The 22,999-nt window shown below is 45.8% G+C and overlaps 1 protein-coding gene across 1 annotated transcript; it reads right to left on the reverse strand.

The window, feature by feature from the left end:
• Positions 1–10,780: 10,780 nt before the first annotated feature.
• SPRTN (SprT-like N-terminal domain) lies at positions 10,781–22,982 on the reverse strand. Its single transcript, XM_032841155.1, has 5 exons — positions 22,400–22,982; positions 21,314–21,413; positions 16,517–16,645; positions 13,549–13,813; positions 10,781–12,618 (listed from the first exon to the last, which is right to left on the reverse strand). The coding sequence occupies exons 1-5, from the start codon at positions 22,618–22,620 to the stop codon at positions 11,870–11,872; spliced, it is 1,464 nt and encodes a 487-aa protein (XP_032697046.1). The 5' UTR covers positions 22,621–22,982; the 3' UTR covers positions 10,781–11,869.
• Positions 22,983–22,999: the final 17 nt, after the last annotated feature.

The following is a 22,999-nucleotide window of genomic DNA, read 5'->3' on the forward strand; positions in this document are numbered from 1 at the left end:
GTAACTTTCAGTTCATGTTTTATACGGAAAAATACCCAGGTTTTATTCTTTTAAGTTTGTATTTTTAAAAGACTAAAGTGACTGGCACTAAATGAACTTGAGTTTGTCCTCAGCATCAAGTTCCCAAGACAAAGGGCTCTCTCATGCTTTCAGGTCTATCCTATAGATGTAATAGGTGACGTCCCCTTCCTAAGACTTTTCCTTTTGCTCCCCGTCAAGTTGATCGGACTTCCAGTTTTGCTGTTAACGTTTTCTTCCCACTCCTGCGACGCACGTGATCTGCGGTGGAGAACCTGGCTTCTGTTGGCTAGCATCAGGGGGGATGGAGCGCCAGAGCTGGGCGGTGTTAGCGCAGACCAGATGTTAGCGAATCCTCCGCCCGAGCCAGGGCAGGCCTTCCCCAGGCGTGACGTGATGCTTGCCTCTTTGTCAGTAGCTGGATGTTTAGCTTAAAAATACAAAAGAAGTGGAAAACCAGGTAATTTTATTATTCTGTTTTGTGACTCTTCTTTTCAGGGAAAAAAAGGGACTATTACAAAAACACACAAGGCCTCCCAGACTTCTGTTTTTTGATGGATGAACTGGGATGGACATCCAAGACTTCATTTTCCTGGGCTAGTCTTTAGCAGAGGCCAAGGGTGGGATCCATATTTAACATGAATTATGGGTCAGACCTTGCCCACTTCAGTTTTCTACGTCTACCCTTGATCTTTGCCAAAATGTGTGCACAGAAATACTTTGTATATTTCAACTCATGACAGTTTTAGCATCTGTATAGTTTGTATTCAATTAGAGACCTTTTCTATGGAAAGCTCAGTAATTTTTATTAAAAGATTGCTATTGTTCATGTAAAACATGAAAAAAAGTTGTTTAGTGAAACTGACAGTATAGACTTAGGGTGGGATGAAAGGTTTCAGTATTGTGAACTCACTTAGGAACGTGCGGGAGAAAATTGGAGTTTATTGTTGTTTTTCCTTGCCCTTGTTCGGTTTTGTTCCCCTTCCTCTCTGTGTTCCAGATAATGCCATGTGACATCTCTGTAGTAAGTGCCTCTGCCGGCCAGACCTGGGGGTGCGGGTTGTCTCTGCCATCTGGTCTGCGGCGCGCTGCGCTAGGCTGCCACTTGGAAGCGCTGTCGTTTTTAGGTCTAGTAGAGATTGTGTTCTGTTGAGGGGGTTCATGTGGTCGTCAGGGTGGTCCTGCAGCAGCCTTGCCTCTGGGAGCCCCAGAGTCATTCGCGTGTGTATCTCTGCAGTTGTGCAAAGTGTCAGATTCTACTCTCTGTGCGTGTGCTTTCCAGACAGGTCTTAAAATCGGTATTTTTCAGAAAATTATATCTAATTTCTTGGAGATCATTGTGAAAGGATCAAGAAATCCAGTGTAGCCATTTCTTTAATATCCACTTAAAATCTGTTCATTTCATGTTAGTGGGACCGTTAACTTGTCACCAAGCAGGACTCTATTTAAACTACTTGTGGCCTCTATGTGTTTAATCCTGGTTAAAGATGAAGCTTCTAATGCTATTTTTCAACATATTAACCAGCTGTAAAACACAGACTTTTATCAACAGCAGGCAAGGAATTTCAGGATTCATACACAGATAGATGGTGAAGTCATGTAATTTGAAAAGTGGTGTTTCGTTATGAAGGAGCTCTCAAGTTGCTTGTAAAGCTAATCTAATTAAAAAGATGTATAAATGATGTTGAAAAACTATGGTGGTTATTTCCAGCTGTCTTTTTTTTTTTTTTTTTTTTAATCCTTTCTCATACACTGACTTTCTTAATGGGCCCTTCCATCACATAAGGTCCTTTTCTGTCACACATCTCTGGCATAGTCCAGAATGTTTGGTATTGCTTTGTATAAATAATAACAAGGGAAAGAGAGAGAACAGTAAACATAGGAGTCTTAACAATTCTAGAAACATCCTGGGGGTAATTGGCCTGTCCACGGGACCCATGAGTTCTTTATTTGAATTCTCAACATTTGGATTCTTGCCCTTTGAATAGGATTTTTAAAAATTACTCCAACACCAGTGCTGTCGGGTACATCTGTGTCACCCCTCTGCAGCAAACAGGAAGGGGCATTAGGCATAGATCTGCAGTTTCATAGGTGTCCTGTGTGTGTATGCACGGAAGTTTAGTCGTGGTCAGAGCCTAAAATGTAAGAGCTCTTACAATGTGAGATCAGTGTCCTTGTTCATTGATCTCTTAGCTAAAGGACGTTTGGTGTGGTGGTTTTGTTGTGTTCTAGCCTATCATGGGGCATGTGGGAAAAGGTACTGAAATATAGTGGGGTGGATTAAAGGCGAGGGCAAATGAGTCAGAGATGAAGACTAATTTAATTAGGTAGTGTTGTAAAGAGAGCACAGGACTGACAAATCTGTTTAGCTCTGGTCCAGGCACTTAATTAGGTGACCGTTGGAGCCAGACCTAAATGAAGTCCAGATTACTTCCAAGGTGCGCGTGGCCCAAGCATAAGGGTTCTGCGGTGGCCAGAGGCCACCATGGTAAATATGTATACCGTATGTTTAACCATGGCCTTGTGTGCAGGTGGTTTTTAATTCACTTACACTCACGAGGAAATGCCCAGACTCCACTGCTTCAGGATCAGTCTTTGGACATCCAAGGTCAGGAATCCATTCCCCCCCACCCTTGCTTCTGTTGATTTTAATGCAGATTCTATTCCTCATCGCCAGTGAGTGAATTTCACCTGAAATTTGGCAAGCGCCCAAGGGATGAACCACTGGACAAATGACCCGTATGAAGGGCTGGGCCTCGGGAGCTGGAAGGAGTTTTGTGAGGAGAAAACACTTCAAGACAAACCACTTCACAAGACAAGCAGAGCCTTCCCAGCTGCCGGCAGCCAAAGCTCCTTTTATCAAATGGGTGATTTTTCGACTCTGAAACAAGGGGTCAGGGTCATAAAGATCATTAGGGCATTTTTGGATCAGGTCATCTTTTTACTGAGATTAAGACATTTTCTGCCAAAATTAATGACTATTATGAGTTCTGTGAAATCGCTCCACAGTTTTTCCTCAGAACCTACGGAGTAGGCGAACGTCCTCTCCGGTGACAGTTACAGCAGCTGAGAGCAGTGACTCGTTCAGGACCGTGTAGCCAGGAAGTGGAAGAGAGCCAGGACTTGAGCGTGGACGTCCTTTTCTTGTTTAACTTTTTTAAAAGTCAAAGTTCTACTGTATATGGAGCTAAGTCAGCCTGTTCTAGAAGGGTTTTTAAGGAGATGAGCCCCGCACGTGCTTCCCCTGAGGACAAATTTTAACTCTTAAGTAAGTGATTCTTTGGATGTAATTAGTTGCCTGATTAGTTCTTAGTGACATAATCATGTTGCTACATGTTGGATTTCCAGGGTAAGGGCTTATCTGCTAACCGGTTCCCCACTCGAAAGGTACGACTGCAGGTCCCTATCCAGCCCCCCAGGCCAGCCCCCGCCGACGCACGGACAGCACACTTCACATCCCCTGCCTTCCTCATATAATTCTGCTGTAACTTAGATCAGGTTGATCGTTCAGACTGTTGGTGACACTCAGAGCTGGGACACAGAGTAAATCATGGTGACTTTACACCCACAATTTGCTTGTATCCTCCTGCCTGATTTTCCTACTTTTCCTGTGGCTTCTCGCCTGCAGTTGTCTGGAGCCGTTGTCCCCTCTGCCTGCTACACAGCCGTCTTCCTGAGGTCTCCTTTCCCCATTGTTCTGGAGACCCCCTCCACCACTCTGCTGGGTCTCTGGTTTCCTGGATCCCTTATCTTCCCCTTTCTTGGTCGACTTCCTCAGTCCGGGAGGGGGAGCGTGTCCTTCACGTGTCTTCCTGAGAAAGAGTAGGTGGGTGGTAAATTTTTCAAGACCCGTGTCTTTGTTTTACCCTCACACTTCATTGGTAACTTGCCCAAGCTTCCCACTCTCGTTCGGAAAGCATTTTCCTTCAGCATTTGGAAGGCATCGCCTCACTGGTTCTAGGTTCCAGCATGGATGCGGAGAACTCTAACGCCATTCCTATGTGCCTGACTCTTCAGAAGGAGGCCGCTTTTGCTCTGTGGAAGCTCGTGGAATCACTCTTTGTCCCTAGAGCCCTATGGTTAGTATAGAAGAACCAGTTCCACTTAAGAGATACAGTATTTCTGGGGCACCTGGGTGGCTCAGTAGGTTAAAGCCTCTGCTTTCGGCTCAGGTCACGATCCCAGCATCCCGGGATCGAGCCCCACATCGGGTTCTCTGCTCCGCGGGGAGCCTGCTTCCCTTCCTCTCTTTTTGTCTGCCTCTGTCTACTTGTGATCTCTCTGTCAAATAAATAAATAAAATATTTTTTTAAAAAAGATACAGTATCTAACCTTGCTTTGCATCCATTTTAATGTTTCTGTTTCACAGAGGTTTTGCTCAGGTCTGGTCATTTTTGCTGGGTGTTCGTGTCTAAGGGGAGGTACTTGAGCTTCTGGTTTTCCAAGAAATATTGGCAGCCGCCGAAATCGGAATCTCTTTCATAGTCTTCCGGACACATACGGACAAGGAGAACCGAGCAGGTCACCCAGAGCGCATGCCTACACCACAACCGGGAGTGACACACAGAAGTTCAACCTGCAGGAGAGGAGAGAAGTCCGCCTCCGAGGCCAGCGTCAGGCCCCATGTGAAGGCAGAGTCTGGTGGAAACTGTACGATGAAGGGACGAGAGCAGTAGGGGCTTAGAGGTGGCAATACACGGGGGGGGGGTGGGGGGGAGGCAGGGGCCCCACCTCGAGTGATGCAAATACAGACAGTCCCCGACTGATGGTGGCTGACTCAAGGATTTTTCAGCTTTACAGTGGTGCGGAAGCAACGGGCATTCAGGAGCAACTATACCTGGGGTTTTGAGTTCGGGTCTTTTCCCAGGCCAGCGGTTCGTGGTACACAGTCACTCACAATGCTGGGTGACGGCAGTGCCTTCCAACTCAGAGGCAGCCACACCATCACGAGGGTCAACAACTGACACCCTTCCCGCCTCCTGTAGCCCTGTGGCCATTCTGCTTGTCACTTCCGGTGCAGTGTTCGGTCGGTTGCAGGAGCTACGCAGCACGTCATTACTAAACAGCCGCGTGGTAGGTGACTTTGCCTCCCTGTAGGCTGACCTAAGTGCTCTTAGCAGGTTCAGAGTCAGCGGGGCTGAGCGGTGAGGCCCAGTAGGTTCGTGTACTAAATGCGTCTTCAGCTAACGACAGGTTTATTCCGTTGTAAGCGGAGGAAGATCTATGTTGATAAATCTGAGCCCGGTTCGCCAGAGAACTGGCCACTGGGTCATCAAGAGGAAGATGTTTGGACAAGTACTGTTCCTGGGAGGAGGCGTCGATGTCTCCTGGAGGCTTGATGGTCAAGTGCAAGAAGGAAGCAAGGGGCGGGGGGGGGGGGGGGGGGTCTCAGAATCCAAAGAGAACAACCCCTCCAGCTCAAAAATACAAGCGCGCTCTCTGGGGAACACTGCACCTCCTGAACCAGCAGAGCGCGTGCGACTCCGCCCGGCCGGCCGCAGACCCCTCCGCTCTGCCAGCCAGGAAGAGAGCGCCTTCCAAAATGAGCACAACAACGAAGACGGCATCTCTCAACACTGCCCTTAGGAGAAAACAAAATGAGAGTCATTGACAGCTGGTGAAAAAAGTCTCTCCTCAGCAAGAAGGCCGAAGAAAACCGCAGGGAGAGCGAGCCTGAGTCAGACATCCTTCAGCTGGGCTGTTCAGAAATTAAACTCAACACTGGAACTTAAAAATTCAAAATGTCAGGGGCGCCTGGGTGGCTCAGTCGGTCGAGCGTCTGCCTTCAGCCCACGTCATGATCCCAGGGTCCTGGGGTCGAGCCCGCTGTCGAAGCTCCCTGCTCTGCGGGGAGTCTGCTGCTCCCTCTGCCGCTCCCCCTCGCCCTGCTGCATGTGCGCGCCCTCACGCTCGCTCGCTCTCATAAAATCTTTAAAAAATTTTCAAAATGTCAGAACAAACACAAAACAAGAAAACCTGCAACAACCTATAAAAAATTGAAAAAGGCAAAATTATCTCAAGATTCAATTACAGGGCAGCCAAGAAGAATACATTTCAGCTGAAAATAGTGACGGGCACTGGAAAAAAGTAGAAAAGCAGCCAAGAGTACATAACAAAAGTTACAAGAGAGTAGAGTGGGCGCACGTGAGTGCGTGTGCAGCGAGGCAGCGCGCACACAGACCTGGTACCCAGCCGCGGGCACGGACGGTCGGCCAACACGCAGCACGGAGGGCTCCCAGACGTGCTAAGAAGGTCACCTTGTGGAGCCTGTAGGTGCGGCTACTGCCTATGTGGTGGTAAGAATGGAACTGAGCAGGTGTTGGGGGGGTCCCTCTTCGTAAATGCGGTGCTGGGGCGCTGGGGTGGCTCAGTCGGTTAAAGTCTGCCTTGGGCTCAGGTCCTGGGATGGAGCCTTGTGCCAAGGTGCCGGCGCAGTGGGAGTCAGCTTCTCAATCTCTCTCTCTCTCTCTCTGCCCCTCTAACCCTCCCCTGACTCCTGGTCTCTAAGTAAAATCTTTTAAAAGATAAAAATAAATGCATTCCTGGAAACCTTTGTACCTGTGTGTATGTGTAGGTACACACACGTTCATCTCTTGAACTGTTGTTTTTTTCTTAAGATCTTATTCTCATGTAACCTCTCCAGCCAGCATGAGGCTTGAACTCATAACCCTGAGATCGAGAGTCGCGTGTTCTACTGGCTCAGCCAGCCGCGTGCCCCTCTACTGAGCTACTTTAAAGGTACACAAATACATAAAGGAATCATGTGAGGAATCTTCTGTGAAAACAAAAAAACAAATGCCTTCCCTGTTTCTTTCATCAGGCGCAGATTTTCCTATATTTAGTTTGCAAGGAACACTTACCCCTGGAATGATCTGGGTCTTAAAAGAGTGTTCTAGCTGGCAATACACAACCTTGGACTCTTCAGAGAGGTACGGAGGAGAGTCGGTGTTCATGGGAGTATCATCGAGAAACCACACAAACGGAACTTGACAATGCCCAGCCGTTTCAGCCACTCCACACCCAACAATCCGAGGCTCCTCTGTGTTCTCTTCAATTCCGCTGTCGGGGCGGAGGACAGTATTGGTGTCCTGGGAAGCCCTCACACTGCTGTAGGCGACACGAGGAAAGTGCTCTGTCTCAGACTGTAATTTCAGAAATAGTAGGAAAGTATAGGTCTTGCCTTGTCTAGAAGGCTTCCTGTTATGAACCGCCCCGTTCTGCTGTATGTGTGGGTGACTGCCTGCTTGCAGAGCGGTCGAGTGACAGGTGGAATGAAAACAAGGCTAGGAGGTTAGGGTGCCCTGTATGTCACTCCTTGTTTGTTGGAACAAGCACATTGTTGGCCTGCCCTGTTTCTTCTCACAGGAATTGCGATCAAAGCCTATCCTTTCCTTGCTATGGATCAGAACTGGTAATTATTGTTCCAGTTGTTAAGTTTCTTGTCCATTTGGTTTGGCCTCGGCTTGGGGTTTTTTTTTTGAGAAATTGGACTTCCCAAGAGCGCCCCCTGGTGCTCAGTGAACGAGGGGTAAATCTTTTGGCAGGGTTGGCTCCGGTACGCGAGGCAGCCAACAGCCGCTTGTTTCTGGATTACAGCACACAACATCGTGAACTTTAATAATGATCTGGCTGCAGAGTCCCCCCAAAAGAACAGTCTTTTCATTTCAAAAGACCTATGATGATGAAGTATGTATCCTGTAACCTTCTGGTGGAATAGTAGCAAAAAGAAGCCAGCACTAACCTCCACGTGGCATCCTTTTCTTTTAACTCTCTAGGCAATTGGATCTGTAATAGTAATGGTCATATCAGAGTTTCACTTCAGTGGTAGATATGCTGCTAGTCAACAACTAAAACAAACTGCTAAAAAAGCAAGACAAGGAGAACAAGAAGCCAGCGGCCCTCAGTGAGAACAAACCATACGGAGCTCAGCGTTGTTCTGAGCAGCCCTGGGAGAGGAGGTTGTGTGCGCGCCCGGGTGCGGGATCCCAGGGAGGCATCAAGTTTGCAGGAAGATACACAGTCACTGTTTCACTTTGACAGTGAAATTTACTGAAAAAATCCTGTAAGCTTTGTGGGGTGCCTGGATGGTTTCGTCGGTTGAACTTGATTCTTTTTTCTTTCTTTTTTTTTTTTTTTAAGATTTTATCTATTTGAGAGAGACACAGAGCACAAGCGGAAGACAGAGGGTAGCCAGAGAAGCAGGCTCCCTACTGAGCAGGGAGCCCGATGTGGGACTTGATCCCAGGACCCAAGGATCATGACCTGAGCTGAAGGCAGATGCTTAACCGACTGAGCCACCCAGGTGCCCTGAACCTCTGATTCTTGGTTTCAGCTCAGCTCTTAATCTCAGGGTCCTGCTGTGTTGGACTCCGTGCTCAGTGCAGTCAGCTTGAGAGTCTCTCTCTCCCTTTGTCCATCCCGTTCATGCTCTCTCTCTCAAATCACTCAGTCTTAAAAAATACACATCCTGGGGGTGCCTGGGTGGCTCAGTGGGTTAAGCCACTGCCTTCGGCTCAGGTCATGATCTCAGGGTCCTGGGATCGAGCCCCGCATTGGGCTCTCTGCTCAGCAGGGAGCCTGCTTCCTCCTCTCTCTCTGCCTGCCTCTCTGCCTACTTGTGATCTCTGTCAAATAAATAAATAAAATCTTTAAAAATATATATATACATCCTGTATAGCCCTGGGTGTTAATACACAAGTAATGAATTGTCGAACACTACATCAAAGACTAGTGATGTTCTACATGTTAGCTAACTGAGCACAGTAATAAACAGAAATCCTGTAAACTTTGAAGAAAACAAGCTCAGCGCTTTAGGACAATGGGACAGTATGAGTTTTTTGTTGTACTTTCCACTTTAGATACACATTTATAGTCTACAAAGCAAGACAGAGAACTTTCCAAATTTAAAATTAGGTAGATAATGGGATAGCCCTGACTTGAGTTCTTAATACAGTCTACCACCCTTCTCCCCGACCCCATCTCTCCAGAATGTATGCTGATAGCATTTAAAGGTTGACCCAGGATTACCAGCTGTTACTAGTGCAGGACGTGTACTTTAAAGGGTAAAAAAAAACTAAACCAACAGAACAGAACACTCTTTCTTTCATAATAATGACTCAGAGTTGAGGTTAACAATTCTTTTGGTGCAAGATTTCTCAAAAGCTTTAACACAAATTGAAGTGAAGCCTATTTAATTCCAAATTTAAAATTAACTTTCCTCTTCTTGCCACCTAACATGTTGTCATCATCCCTTAAAACTGACCAACTCGCGGGGCGACCGGGTGGTTCAGTTGGTTAATCGACTGACTTGATTTCTGACTCAAGTCATGATCCTGAGGTCCTGGGATTGAGCCCCGCATTGGGCTCTGCTCAGCGGGGAACCTGCTTCTCCTTCTGCCTCTCTCCCTACTTATGCTCTGTCAAATAAATAAATAAATAAAATCTTAAAAAAAAAAAAAGATTTTCTCTCTCTGCCCCTCCCCCCAAAACTGACCAACTCTTGATTGTACCACCTAGCTCTTCCTCAACCCATCCTCTCCTGCCCTGCCACTGCCCTTCTTCCTCCCATGTATGTTGCCCCCAGAGAAGCCATAAAAACACTTTTCAAATGTTCTTAAACAGCTTACAAACCTTTCCAAACCCTCTCCCTGCCCCCTTCCCCAAACACCGCAGCCCCCGAATCAACAGATGTGTGTTATCGGGGACCACACAAACCAAACGTAAAGTGGACCTGACCCCATCCTCTAAATTCCTCCTGGCTGGGTCTGTCTGCAGTCCTGCCATTTTACCCCTCACATCTGTCTGTTCATTTGGAGTGGCTGTTCCCCAGTAGAGCGTGGTCTGGCTCCAATGCCTTTCTCGTGCTCCTTCACTCTGCAGGGTCCCTTCCATCCTTCCTTACCAGGCTACCCTGACTCACCCTAGAAGATCCAGCTCAGGAGCGGTCTCCTCCAGGAAGCTTCCCCTGACGGCCTGGCTGTGCTGATGGTTCCGCAATCCCCGCAGCTCCCAGCAGAAACCAGTCAAGAGCCCTTTCTGGGTTCAGATTAATCTGCTCTCATAGCACTGCCCAACGAGGCCGTTTGAGAAAGCTTGAGGACATGGACTATCTTGTTCACTTCTTTGCCCCAGAAGCTCATAGAGACTCAAAAACGGTTTACCTGCACGTAATTTCCTAAACGGAATTAAGAAAAAATTATCCTCTATGAAAGTACATAATTGCATATATCCAACATAATACACACATTTTAAGTCATTTATCTATAAATATTTATTATATACTATTTTTCAACTTCATACTTAAAAAATACTAAACTTGTAAACACTCAACTAGATGAGCTAAAACGAAAAGGCCTGAGAGTAGTGTCAAGACAGTGAGACAGCCGGAGCTCTCCCTCATCGCCGGCAGTGTTGACTCAAGCCAAACCCGCGTACACCCTGTGCCCCCGCACGTCCAACCCTGGGTGTACACCCAGCAGACGGGAGCAAGAATGTTCTTAGCAGCGTTACAGATCGTAGCCAGCTCCAGACGGGGAGTAGTTAACAGAATGGTGGGATAGACTCTGGCGTATTCAGCCACTACAGAGCAGCGAAACAGAAGGAACTTCCGCACGTGGCAACGAGGGTGGTGCTTCGTGAAGTTCAAAAACGAGCTCCAGCAACGCGCGGTGACGGGAGATGTAAACGGTGGTTCCATCCGGAGGTTGTGGCTGGAACCGGGAAGAGGCAGGCGCCCAAGCGGCCGCCCTCTGTGGGAGCCGCAGTGCTCCCTCCCTGACCTGGGCAGCGGTCGCCCAGGAGAGCGCGATGTCCAGTTCACACTTAGGAGGTAGCCCCTCAGGTGTGTGAGGGTCATGCTGCAACAAAGGTCAGAAAAAAGAAAACCTGTGAACTAAACTCTTGGGAAAATGCCAACATGCCAGAGGCAAAGCCTCCAGAAAGAAAACTGATAAAAGTATCTTTGTCTCTTTGCTGTAAAACATGGAAAAGAATGTTTTTAGAAAGAACTGTATAGTTTTTAAAATGCACAAACGGTATTCCTTTTTATTTTAATGGTTACAACTTTGGTTTAAGGTTCATAATACTGTTTCCAGATACTGTTCCTCTGTTAACACCAACTAGGTAACTCTGTGATGTTACTTATGCGGTTCCTTAAGCCCCCGACCCACACATTTGGTTACATTTTGAGAAAACCGCTCAACTCTGGACTACAGGACTGCAGGAGTCATAGTCTAAAATTTTTATTTCACTATATTCCTTCTGTACTTTAACCTAAAACCTGCTGCCACCTTTTAGTGATGACAGGAATAAAATTCTTTAAAATACAGAAAATCTATTTCCTGCTAAGGTTAAAAAAAGAAACCAAAACCCCCAAAACTCTGAGTACCCTAAAACAACTGATATACTTCGTCCTCTAGATTGTATTTTTGGTCAATGTGTCTCATGTTCTGAATATTAAACTACAGTTCTTGGACCGAGTTTTAATATTAATAAAAAAATACTCAGTTTAACCGAATACCTGCCAGGATTCTTCAGTGAGTATTCTGAGGAAGTATATAAATAAAAAGATTAACAGATCCAAATACCTTTAAGAGCAAGAAAGAACAAAAGTTTCTAAAAATTATGCATGTGTACAAGCAGAATAAACTCGGCCACAGGATATGTGAGGCAAGAGTGAAAAATACAGCACCTTCCGACAGAACATTTTCCATTACAATCTCATACATGTGCATGGGAAACAGAACTAGATCATAACCCATGGATCTCAGCGCTCCCCAGAGCTTCCTGAGCAGTTGACGCTGTATTCGCGGGGTAACACAGGTGGGCGTGTGGCACCCATCTTCAAAGCTTTTCAACTCTTGACTTTGATGCTATCACCTTCAAGGCACCGGTCCAAGTGCTCATTAATCTGAGACTCCAGAACTTCATTCTGACAAACGGGACAATCAACCATCCTGAGGCAGCTGGCTGGGCTGCTGGGACTCGGAGTCGCAGCTGTAGGATGGGAACGCCACTCTGGACCATTTCCACCGCTTTGTACTTGCTCTTTCTTGATAAAAAACTTGTCAAAAACATTCTTGTCTTCTAGCCTGGGTCGTTTACTTGGGAATTTCTCTTCGGGCCCACTCGCGTCCGGGGGTGCAGTCACAGATGTCGATTCCGGGGCTTTTAAAGAATTCCTCAGGGATATCTTCGAGGAGGTGACCCTTCTCTGAGAACCAGAAGAGACCGAGTTTTTAGGGATGTCCCCGACTGTCAGGCTTTTCGTGGGAGAGCCACTCACACTTCGGAAGGCCTTCTGGCTGGCAACTGAGATTGTAGGAAAGTAGTTGCTTAAGACATTTTGGTGACTGGTAGTCAGAACAGGGGATACAAGAGGAGTTTTTTTACTCGAACCATTATGTTCAAATTTCACCTCAATTTTAGAGTTGGGTCTGAGGGCTTTCGCTGAATGGTCTTGACCTAAAAGATCTTGGGTTTTATTAATTGTATATGGAGTGACAAACTTCCCAGATGAAGGCGAATTGCTCCTTTCTCCCAGAACATATCCTTTCCCACTGAAAGGGATTAACAGTTGGGTCTCACCTCTGTTGGGCTTATCTGCAAAAGAAGCAAAGGTTTTTCCTGACTCGAGATCAATACAGTAACCTATGTTAAGCTGACGGACGTTCTGCACAGGTCAGGGAGCTTCTGGGATGGAGAGGACACGAAGGATAAAAAACATCTTCTCCTATTCAGATAAGGAGTTGCGGCATCCAAACACTACCCGCAAAGAAACTTTTACCTTGAAAATCCCCTAGCATTCTAGAAGTTTAGTTCCAGAGAGAAAAGTATGCTCCCACTTTCTCACCTTTCCTCCTACTCCCACAGAACGAGGATATACAATCTCTCCACGTAAATTCTTCTCTAGCTCCTCTCAACATTTTGGATTCAGGAACAATAGTTTATTATGTTTCTGGATCCAACCAACTTCCCAAGGGAAGAAGCCTTAACTTTAGCGACCTGGGTCCCCTGTCAAAACTCGGTTACTTCATAGGAACTTCATAGGAAAGGGATAAATCTGGAAGATGAAGTACCGGCACTTACATGTCATATCCTTTTCCCATTTTTCTCCCAATGAAAATACATACATCACCAGCAGAAGTCTCTCGGTACAGTCCAGCTGATAGGAAGGGGTGGAGTTAGGACTAATTCCGGGCATTGTTATTTGAATTGTTGTTTTTATTTTGACAATCGTTTTGCCTTCTGTTTCCCAATGACTCATCAAGTCAAGATAGAGAGAGGGACTTTACCCTCCAGTATTATCCATGGAAACTACTTCTACTTTAACTCACATCTACATAGAGCGAAGCACATTCTTCTACCGTCACTTCATAAACGGGAACTGTTTTTCCTAAGTCCACACTTAAAAACATCTCCAGGAGAAAGAATCCTTAAGGTCATCCTAGCCCCCATCCTGCAGAGGCCGCCACTGCCTTTACCCGGTTAGCCGTGGTCCCAGCAAAAGGGGAAGACCAGACAGCAAGGTACCTTTATTTTCTGCGGGTGTTGGCGGCTGCCCTACTTTTGTCTTTCCTTTGCCTTTCCTGGAGTAATTCTCCGGTTCCTTGATTTTGATGTAAGTGCCGCCGCACGTCTTCTGGTGCTCGGCCCACCAGTAGTCATGAGCAGAGGGCGCCCGGTTGGTGGCACGTTTGACATAGCCGTAGTAGGGCTTCCTGTGCTGGCACGGACCGCTGCAACGCCACCAGTGTCGCCGGTACTCGTCCACTTCGTCGTGGAAAGTGTGGTACACCTGGGCGAGAGAGCGTGTTCGTGTTAACGAGGCACGTGAGCAAGTTTACGAAAATGCATAAGCAGCCTTTGCTGTCCCACCGTCCCCGTTTCCGTGAGCCTCCTGCGGTGACGCTTGGAGAAGACAGCCACCACCCCCAGCTTCGGAGCAAAGGTTCATTTTAACGGGCGGGCAGCAGCTACTACTTCATGAGCTGTCTAAAGAGAGAAAAATCTGAGATAAGAAAAGAAAACTGGTTTAACGCACAAAAGCCCCTATCAATGCCAAAAGCTTTAGAAACCAAGTTTCAGAATTACCACAATTTAGGGTAAAGACACAATTTTATACAAGCCGTAACATGGAAGAATTGTTCCTACTGCTGAACCGAATTTTCTCCTACAAGTACCACCGCCCAAGGGTTCGTTTATACGGAATATAAACGCTCCCCCTTCCCGCACAAGCACCTTGCCGGACGCGGCCTCCGCCAAGCCCACGCCACATGCACGCAGCTCTTTGCTCCAGTCTTTGCAATGAGCCCTTACAGGTCATCATTTTTATCTGCTTAAGGCAAAGAGCGCCCCAGATTTCAACTGGTCCATCTCTGTGTCCCTCGTGGCTAACACAGGCTCTGGCACAGTCAAGGTGCTCAGTGGCATCTGCCACCTGCCTAAAGGAAACGCTTCATCACTGACCCAAAGAATATTCTCTGCGAATGTGCTTTTCAGTCCTTACACAGGATCCTTTAGTTTCACCCTCTAGAAGGAACCTTACTTACGGGAAAAGTGGTCTGAAAGGAAAGTGAGCCCCCCCACCCTCGGTGGCCCTGTGGACAGCAGGGCACCACTAAAAAATTGCTAATCCTAAATAACCCTAAATAAATCCTAAATAACCATTACTACTGCAATAGTATAAGCTATAATAGGATAAGCAGCATCCACGGATAAGGTTTTTTTTAACCAAAGACATTTAACTTTCTCATGAATTTCCCGAGGGAAAGCACGTGAAGCCTTCGGTCACTCTTCAGCGAGGTTTCATCCTGGCTCTCTGTCTTAAGCAAAACCCTTGCGTGACTTGGCAAGCGCGCCCAACAGTGTGTATTACGTTCGGTGCACGAGACACCGGAGGGCGGGGGTTTGGGGACAAAGATGTACGGAACACCCTCCCCCCCTACACTGAGAATTCTGCACTTAATTCACTGGCCAAACAGCCAGGGCATTGCATCTGTTTTGCTTCCAAGTCTTGTAACTCCTACAGCCTGGGGATGTGACTTCTTTAACGATGTCGTCACTAAAATAAAATTGTGCAACTGAATGTCCTGTGGAGTTTGTTATAACAGGATGTAACCTGTAAAAGCAAGGGCTGTCCACTCGATAAAACCGCTCCTCGATGAAAACACACAGACGCGCAAGATAAAAGAATATATCCTCTTCCAAATGAACAGTAGGAAGTATATCAGGACTTTGCTTACAGTGAAAACGCTGATGAGGAAACTAAAGGCCTTTTGCACCAGCACCTCCACAATTCTTTTGCTAGTCGGGACTTTATGTGACTGTTTTTTAATGCAAGCCACTTTCTTGATGTTGAAGTAACTTTATTCGATAATTAAATGAGCTCTCTAGAATATTAAAGCCAACAGCTAGAAAAAAATATATACAGAAGGTGCGCATGTTCCATTTTCCACCACACTGGCCTTTATGCCTTTCAAAGGCAGGAAATCTCTGCAGGAATGAATAGCCTATTTGGTTCAATTCGATGCCGCACTCATTGCGCCCTCGTGGGGGCACTGCACCACACAGCTTCTACGGAGGTGCACAGAGACCAAGAGAGCCGCCCTGTGTTCAGAGGTCGGACAGCAGAACAAAATACTGTAGAAGGTCCAGGAGCTGCTGAGGACACTCAAAGGAGAGAGCAGTCCTGGCCTGCTGCAAAGACGAGGGGCATGTGACAGCACAGAGGAAGTGGCACATGGGACGGAGAGCACATGTGAGGGGCAGCACCGGGGCGGGAAAGTTCTCTCAGAACCAAGACAAGCTGTGGCTGTGGGAGGCAAGAGACAACCAACAGGATGGTCACCTGATCAAATGAATCCGTAATAAATAAAAACTTCTAGTATTTACCTTGTACTCAAACTGGGCTACAACGTTTGTATTTTTTTCCTTCAATCCTCAAGGACCCGAAGGTAAGTGTCCTTACGGCCCTCGTTTCCTCCTTCTATGCAGACGCCCCACTGTCCAGCATCCGTGGAGCGGCCTCGGAACCCCAGCCTCAGACTCCTGGGTTTTCTGACCCCAGGCTCTGCTTCCGACAGGGTCATGCAGAAATATGAATCAAGACTTTGGGTGATGGGAACGACACATGATACAGGAGCGACCGAAGGAGACTATCACATGGAAACAAAGCTGAGGGACAGTTGTGATGACCCAGAGGTAGGGCAGGCCTGCAGCCACTGTGTGTACAGTGTCGCCCTAGCCATGCTCAGAGGCCTTGCGGGGGCTGGGACACCCAGCCCAAGACGAGCCGGTCAGCTTCTCTTCGCTTGTCTTACCATTTACTGTGGAAATTCCTCAAAGATAGTATTTGTTCTGACCCAGGTTGTCTATTTTTAGTTAAATCCCAAGAATTACTGGATAAATAACTATTAAAAATCATAAACATTATACTTACTTAATATTTAATAAGCTGATTAAATTAATAAATGTTATATTTATTATTTAAATCACATACCGTTATATTGGCTCCTGTCAGGCGATTGATGCGATGCATGTGTTTACAAAACTCTGGCCCGTGCCCCTCCCGGTCTTTATCATTATTAGTGACAAATAAATACGCGTGTATCATTTCATGCAAGAGGGTCTGAAACAGAAAACAAATTAATTTGTTAGGGAGCTTTTGAAAATAAAAATGCATTTTCTTACTCCACGTGGGGTCTTAACTTTGCTTAGATCACAGGCTCCTTTCAAAAACTGGTAAAAGTCATAAACTGTCTTTCTAGAAAAATTACATACACATACATTCACAAAACTTTGCATATATTCTCCGAAGCTCTGCAGATCCCAGGTTAAGAACTCTGTGTTCCAAGAAAGGCTTTTTAACTCTTCACTGAAACCCAAAAGGAAAGATCAATGAACTCAACTACATAAGAATCTTAAAATTCTGTGTGGGGGAGAAAACACAGTGACTGAAAAGACTAATTCAGAACGATGTATGTGCAATGCATCCCTCAGGCTATTAATTCTTAAACTATAAAGAGCTATTAAAGTCAACAGAAAATGACCAATAACCCATTTTTAAGTGGGCAAAGGTCACAGATGGGTTCTCAGAGAAAGAAATATAAAGCCTCTGTCAGGGGCACCTGGGTGGCTCAGTGGGTTAAAGCCTCTGCCTTTGGCTCAGGTCATGATCCCAGGGTCCTGGGATCGAGCCCTGCATCAGGCTCTCTGCTCGGCGGGGAGCCTGCTTCCCTTCCTCTCTCGCTCTCTCTGCCTGCCTCTCTGCCTACTTGTGATCTCTATCAAATAAATAAATAAAATCTTAAAAAAAAAAATCCTCTGTCAACGCTGAAAGTTTTAGAAACCAAATTGTAAAATGATCAAAAATTAGGATAAACCATAAACATGAAAAAAATGGGCAACTTCATTTATAAAACAAATACAAACTAATACTACACCAGTAGGTCACTTTTGCTTATCTACATTAGTAGAACTCCTGGAGTTTGACACCATAAGGAAAGCTAAGGGGAAACAAACATTCCCGTCTATCTCCGATGGGACAGCAAAAGGAGCCAAAGCCCACGGAGGAGAATGTGGGAACATCTCACAAAACTACAAATGCACTTATCCTCTGACCCAGCAATCCTGAGACTAACAGGAAAGGTCACGTGTACCAGGCATTTTCACTGCGGCATTGTTTATTATGTTAAGACCGGAAATAAGTGTTCAGCAACAGGGGCCCGGCTGAGGGAACTACGGAAAATCCACAACATGGGATTCTATACAGACTTAAAAAAGAACGCAAAGATCTCTATGAAGTCATCTGGAGAAACCTACAGGGTATGCTTTTGAATGAAAAAGGCAAAGTACAAAGAAGAATGTACACAGTCTTTTGTATGAGAAGTAGGTCAAGTGATCGGGAGAGGAAATAAGAATGGACGTAAATATTTGCAAACAGGGGCACCAGTTAGGCATCTGACCCCTGGTTTCAGCTCAGGTAATGATCTCAGGGTTGTGAGATCGAGCCCCCTATCCGGCTCCACACTCAGCGCAGTCTGCCTGAGGTTGTCTCCCTCCCTTTCCCACCCTCCCAAAGGCTCATGCTCACTCTCTCAAATAAATATTTTTAAAAAAATTTGCAAAACAGAACAACGAAACAACAAAGAAACTAATAACAAGAGTATCTTATAGTAGTTGGGGAATTCAGCATAGAGAGGGAAGGAGTAGGACAACATTTCTAGGTGTATAGCTTTCGATAGCTTTGGGATTTTGAATCGTGACAATTTCAGAACAAACAAACAATAAAATCTACTGCTCTAGTGAATAGCATCTGATGGAAAATCCTGTGATTGGCCCAAATTTCATCTGAATTTACATAAATCTTGTTTGAATTAAAACAACAGCCTACTGCTCATTTCCACACCAAGGATGCCAAAGTGCAGGTGCAAAATTCAGAGAAGTATTTAAGGCTGCCGTTTCATAATGTATCCTAAAGAAAAAGGAATACATTTTTTACAAAGTGAGAGTCAGTGGGGCACGTGGGTGGCTCAGTTGGTTAATTGTCTACCTTTGGCTCAGGTCATGATCTTGGGACCCTGGGATGGAGCCCTGCATCGGGGGAAGGGGGGGTCCTCTGCTCAGCAGGGAGTCAGCTTCTCCCTCTCCCTCACCCTTTGTGCCCTCCTTCTCTCTCTCTCTCAAATAAATAAATAAAATCTTTAAAAAATATAAATGCTTTCTTAAAAAGTGAAAGTCATGAAGGTCTTCAAGAGCAAACCTTGTTCGTAATGTTTTTACAAAGAATTTCTATCAAAAGAACTAGACTTGCCATTAATGAATTGTAGTCTTATCAAATTCTGCTGAACAGAAAAATGGGTGAATCAAACATTTTAATTTGGTCATATGAAAACATCCCTTTTAAAATTATCAACTCCATCTCTGAAAATGAACTTAATCTTTTTAAGTAAATGCCTCTCTTTTGGGACTCAAACTCAAAGAGCATTCTACATTTCAAATGTTTTCCTACATTCTAAAGTAATGATCAGTAACTATTCTTATAAAGGGAAAGAAACTTAGTTCCTAATTTTGGGTACAATTTAAATACCTTGAAAATGGAATGGCCCATGGCACCATACCAAACCATTTCTACCTTTATATATCCACCATTTTCCACATGCAAGCTAGATTCAAGGCTCTACTCAGCACAGTCCCAAAACACCTCTACTTTCCACAACTGTTCTCTATCTGGACAAAAGCAACTACTTCTGGTCCTCAATATGCCCTAATTTCAGGCCTCGCTTTCGCTCACTGCATGCCCATTTCTTCTGCCAAGGGTAGTTTTCCTCTGCCATATCTGCTTGTCAGAATCCAGTCTGTCCTGTAAGGCTCACCTCCATGTTCTAATTAGCAGAAGTAACAATTATAAAGTGGTAGTAATGAGGCCAAGTGGTACAGGGGATAGGACAAGAGCTTTGGAGTCAGGGACCTAAACCAAGGATTTGTTACTTATCACGCTCAAGACCCTGGACCAGTTACAACGTGCTCCTCACGCCTAAAATGAGGATGTCCTGATCTTGGAGGGCCATACACACTAGATTAACTATTGTTATTAACTAGTGTTAATCTAGTCCAAAATCTGGCCACAATATGTGCTCAACAGTGAGTGGGAGGAGTGCCGATGTCGTTAGTCACAAAATACACAGCCATGAAGCTTTTCTTCTTTGTCCTCGACCACGCAAAATCGTTTCCTTTTCTGAACCCTTTTCATGATAACTTAGGTCATACTCTATGTACAGACCAGAGTCACACGGTTCCTCCTCCGTCCTTCTCACCCTGATTTGATACTGTAACTTTCTGCCAACAGCAAGTGCTCCCTTGATAGCATTACCACACATTTCCCATTCTCTTCTCGCCCATTACCTTTAAAAAAAAATTGTTCGTGTGTTTAATCATTTACATAATAAATACTCATTAAGCAACTACTGTTCTAATTGGAGCTCCTCATAAGGTTAATCATGTTCAAATTTTTTTATGCCTTTTCTGCTTATTCACTGTGTTACCAAGAGAGTCATGTTAACACACAACTATGATTGTGGATTATTTCTCTTTTTGCTTCTACTAATTTACGTTTCATGTAGCTTAAGGTTATATTACTTTAAGGATCAAATTATGTGTTTTTATTTAATAGATTATTTTATCATTCTAAAATGTTAACCTTTTTTTCTAGTAAAACTTCTTCCCTTAAAATCTTCAGTTTGATACAACAGCTTTCTGTTATTGTTCGGATGGTGTACTTTTTTCCAACCTTCTACATGTAATGTATGTGTGTCTTCACCTTAAGCCTATCTCTTTTCATCTAGTATGTCATTCCAAGTCTTTAGTGCTTAGTCCGTTTATATGTAATAGAACTACTGATATTGTCTTTATGCCTACCTCTTTTTTCTTTGCAGGACTTTGTTCCTTTATCCCTCCTTCCTTTTTAAAATTATTTCTGTTGTACCATTCTATACTTAGTAGCCATTTACTTTTTTTTTCTAATTGTGGTAAAAAGCATGTAACATAAAATCTACCAGCTGAACTACTTTTAAGTGTACAGGAATGTGAAGTATATTCACATTGTTCTGAAACCCATCACCTTTCATTATCCTTAAAAACACCATCTTTTTTATTTCTGAGCATGTTTTAACATATTTCCCATCCAATCTCTACCACTCTATCCTCTTTGTAATGCATATGCTTCAAGTGACGTAACTGGGGCAAGACCAGTCACACTGGGTGCATCTTAGGGAATTTCAGGCATGTTCTACACTCAACTAACCTTAATCTGGGAACTCTTACTCCTCCATTTTGCTAGTGACGCATGCCCTCGCTCGTGCTGGCTGGTTATACCAGCTCAGCTACATATTCTGGGAGGACAGCACCACAGTGTCTGAACAGAGAATCAAAGTTTGTGTGCCTTGCTTGGAAGATATGGGTCCTAATTTTTTCTCCGCTGCTAGGTATGCAACTTAAACCTGTTACTTACCCTCTCTGAGCCTTAACGTCCTCATTTACAAAAAAGAGGACAACACACGTTGTACATAAACAGGGTTGTTGCAAAGATCAAATCAAATAAAACACCTGAAAGCCTTTCGCTGTGAAAAACTATAAAAATAAGGTAATTGTTATCATTTACCCTGCAGTTAAAGTCTGCAATGACAAAAAAAGAGGTTTTGGTTTTGGTTTTACATTACAGGTTAAGTCACAGCAGTCTAAATCAGTCATAAGCATTTTCAAATTACTCAGCTAAGAATCAAGTTTATGCAAAGAATACCTCTACGAGATCCTTTCTTGGTCTCAACTTTAAAAGAGGTTCACTGAGACGGATGGAACACATTCCACCCCTCCCTTCATAGCTGCATATCCCAGCACACCTGGAAAACAACACCACAAAAAATTATTTACCTAATATACAACAAAAGAAATAGAGATGAAAGAGGAAATCCTTATACATTCTTGGGCAGGTCACACCAAGTAGCTTCTTGGTTAGGAGAGATTTGCATTTCACCCCAGTGAGATGTGTCAACAGTAATGCGTCCCTTGCCCTCGCCAGGCTGCAGGGGCCCCAAAGAGGACAATCCTGTTCTGTGGCTCCCAGTCTCCTCCCTACAAACTGTAATCAGTTTGTGTTAACAACCAGATCTCCAACAGCACGACTCGAAAACTGTAACAGAAGACTCTGTGAAGGAGACTGGTTCTTTACACACAGTTCTGTGTCTGATCTTAATCTTACTTTAGGCTGTTTTGTATCACTTGGAACACAAGCACGTGGTATAAACGCCATCCTAAACTTGCAAACCCCCTTCAGGTGCAGAACAGATTATTTCAAATCGGGATTTCTCAACCTCAGTGTACATCCTTTTGGAGGCATCCCCGAAGATCCTCTGGGTGCAGAAATATGGAAACGTCAAGCCCGTCCCCCTTCTAACACCGGAGCTCACTACCGAGTGGTGTTATCTCAAAGAGCGTGGAACAGGGCCACACACGTCCTTGGGCGGCTTCCCCGCCTCCTCGGCATTCTTTCTTAGCGATTGACTCTGGATGCTTCTCCCTCCTGGGTCAGAAATGTGTTAATTTACTTTCAAACTGGGGGAGATCCAAAGACACTTCCTTTTCCCTCACTGTGGCCTGTACACATCAAACTGCTACCGGGATGGGCCACACCGCTCCCGAAAGCTGCTGGAGCGGGAGAGAGAGCAGGAAGAGAGAGGTACCCCGACAGCGGCTGCTGGTCCAAAACAAGACCCCGCGTTTCACGCCCCCGGGCCCATCGGGGCGGAGCGAGAAGGGGAGCCCAGGGCCGGGGGCTGCGGAGGGGCTGCCAGCCGTTCTCGCTCCCCCAGCGGGGCTCGGGACTCACAGGGTCATTCGCATGCTCCACTTCACCTCGACGGCCTCCAGCTGGCCCCAGAAGAACCGATCGTTGAACTGCACGAATAGGGCCTGCAAATCCGGGGTTGGGTCCACCAACTCCCAGGACGCGTCCACCAGCGACAGAGGCGCCTGGGCCCGGTCGCGCTCCGACCCCTGCAGGTCCCACTCCTCCTGAAGCCGCAGCGCCAGCACAAGATCGTCATCCATCTCTGCCGGGAGCCCCGGCGGCGTGCGCCGGCGTTAGGCGGGCTCCGCGTCTCCGAAGCTCCGAGGGCCCGGCCGAGCTCCTAGGAGATACCGGCTCTCGGGCTGCTCTCGGGTCGGCCCGCCAGTCTCGCGAGAGCTCGGGAATAACTGGCTCTAGAACGAGAACTGAGGTTGCCCCAAGCCAAGATTCTGGGGCTTAAAAAAGAGAACTCGGCAAGACGCCTGCTAGTGGGCTCAAAACCTGGGTTTCCAGGGCTTGGACTCGAGGGAGGTTTCAGGAAACTGGTTACCGCCTTTACGCTTCGCCGCTAACTTCAAACACTTACATCACGCTCAGCCCATGCGCAGTACCCACGTCCCTCTGCCTCGCCCTCCACTC

Source organism: Lontra canadensis, unplaced genomic scaffold, assembly GCF_010015895.1.
Source record: "Lontra canadensis isolate GAN:19392208 unplaced genomic scaffold, GSC_riverotter_1.0 scaffold120, whole genome shotgun sequence".
NCBI classification, from domain to species: domain Eukaryota; kingdom Metazoa; phylum Chordata; class Mammalia; order Carnivora; family Mustelidae; genus Lontra; species Lontra canadensis.

What these genes read in the sequence shown, in the direction of transcription:
- SPRTN (XM_032841155.1), bottom strand. Translation starts at nt 22,620, where the DNA reads ATGGATGACGATCTTGTGCTGGCGCTGCGGCTTCAGGAGGAGTGGGAC. An exon ending in TGGAGCATGCGAATGACCCT is followed by an intron (nt 21,414 to 22,399) that starts GTGAGTCCCGAG and finishes GTTGTTTTCCAG; the next exon opens with GTGTGCTGGGATATGCAGCT. An exon ending in TGACAGGAGCCAATATAACG is followed by an intron (nt 13,814 to 16,516) that starts GTATGTGATTTA and finishes TCTCTCGCCCAG; the next exon opens with GTGTACCACACTTTCCACGA.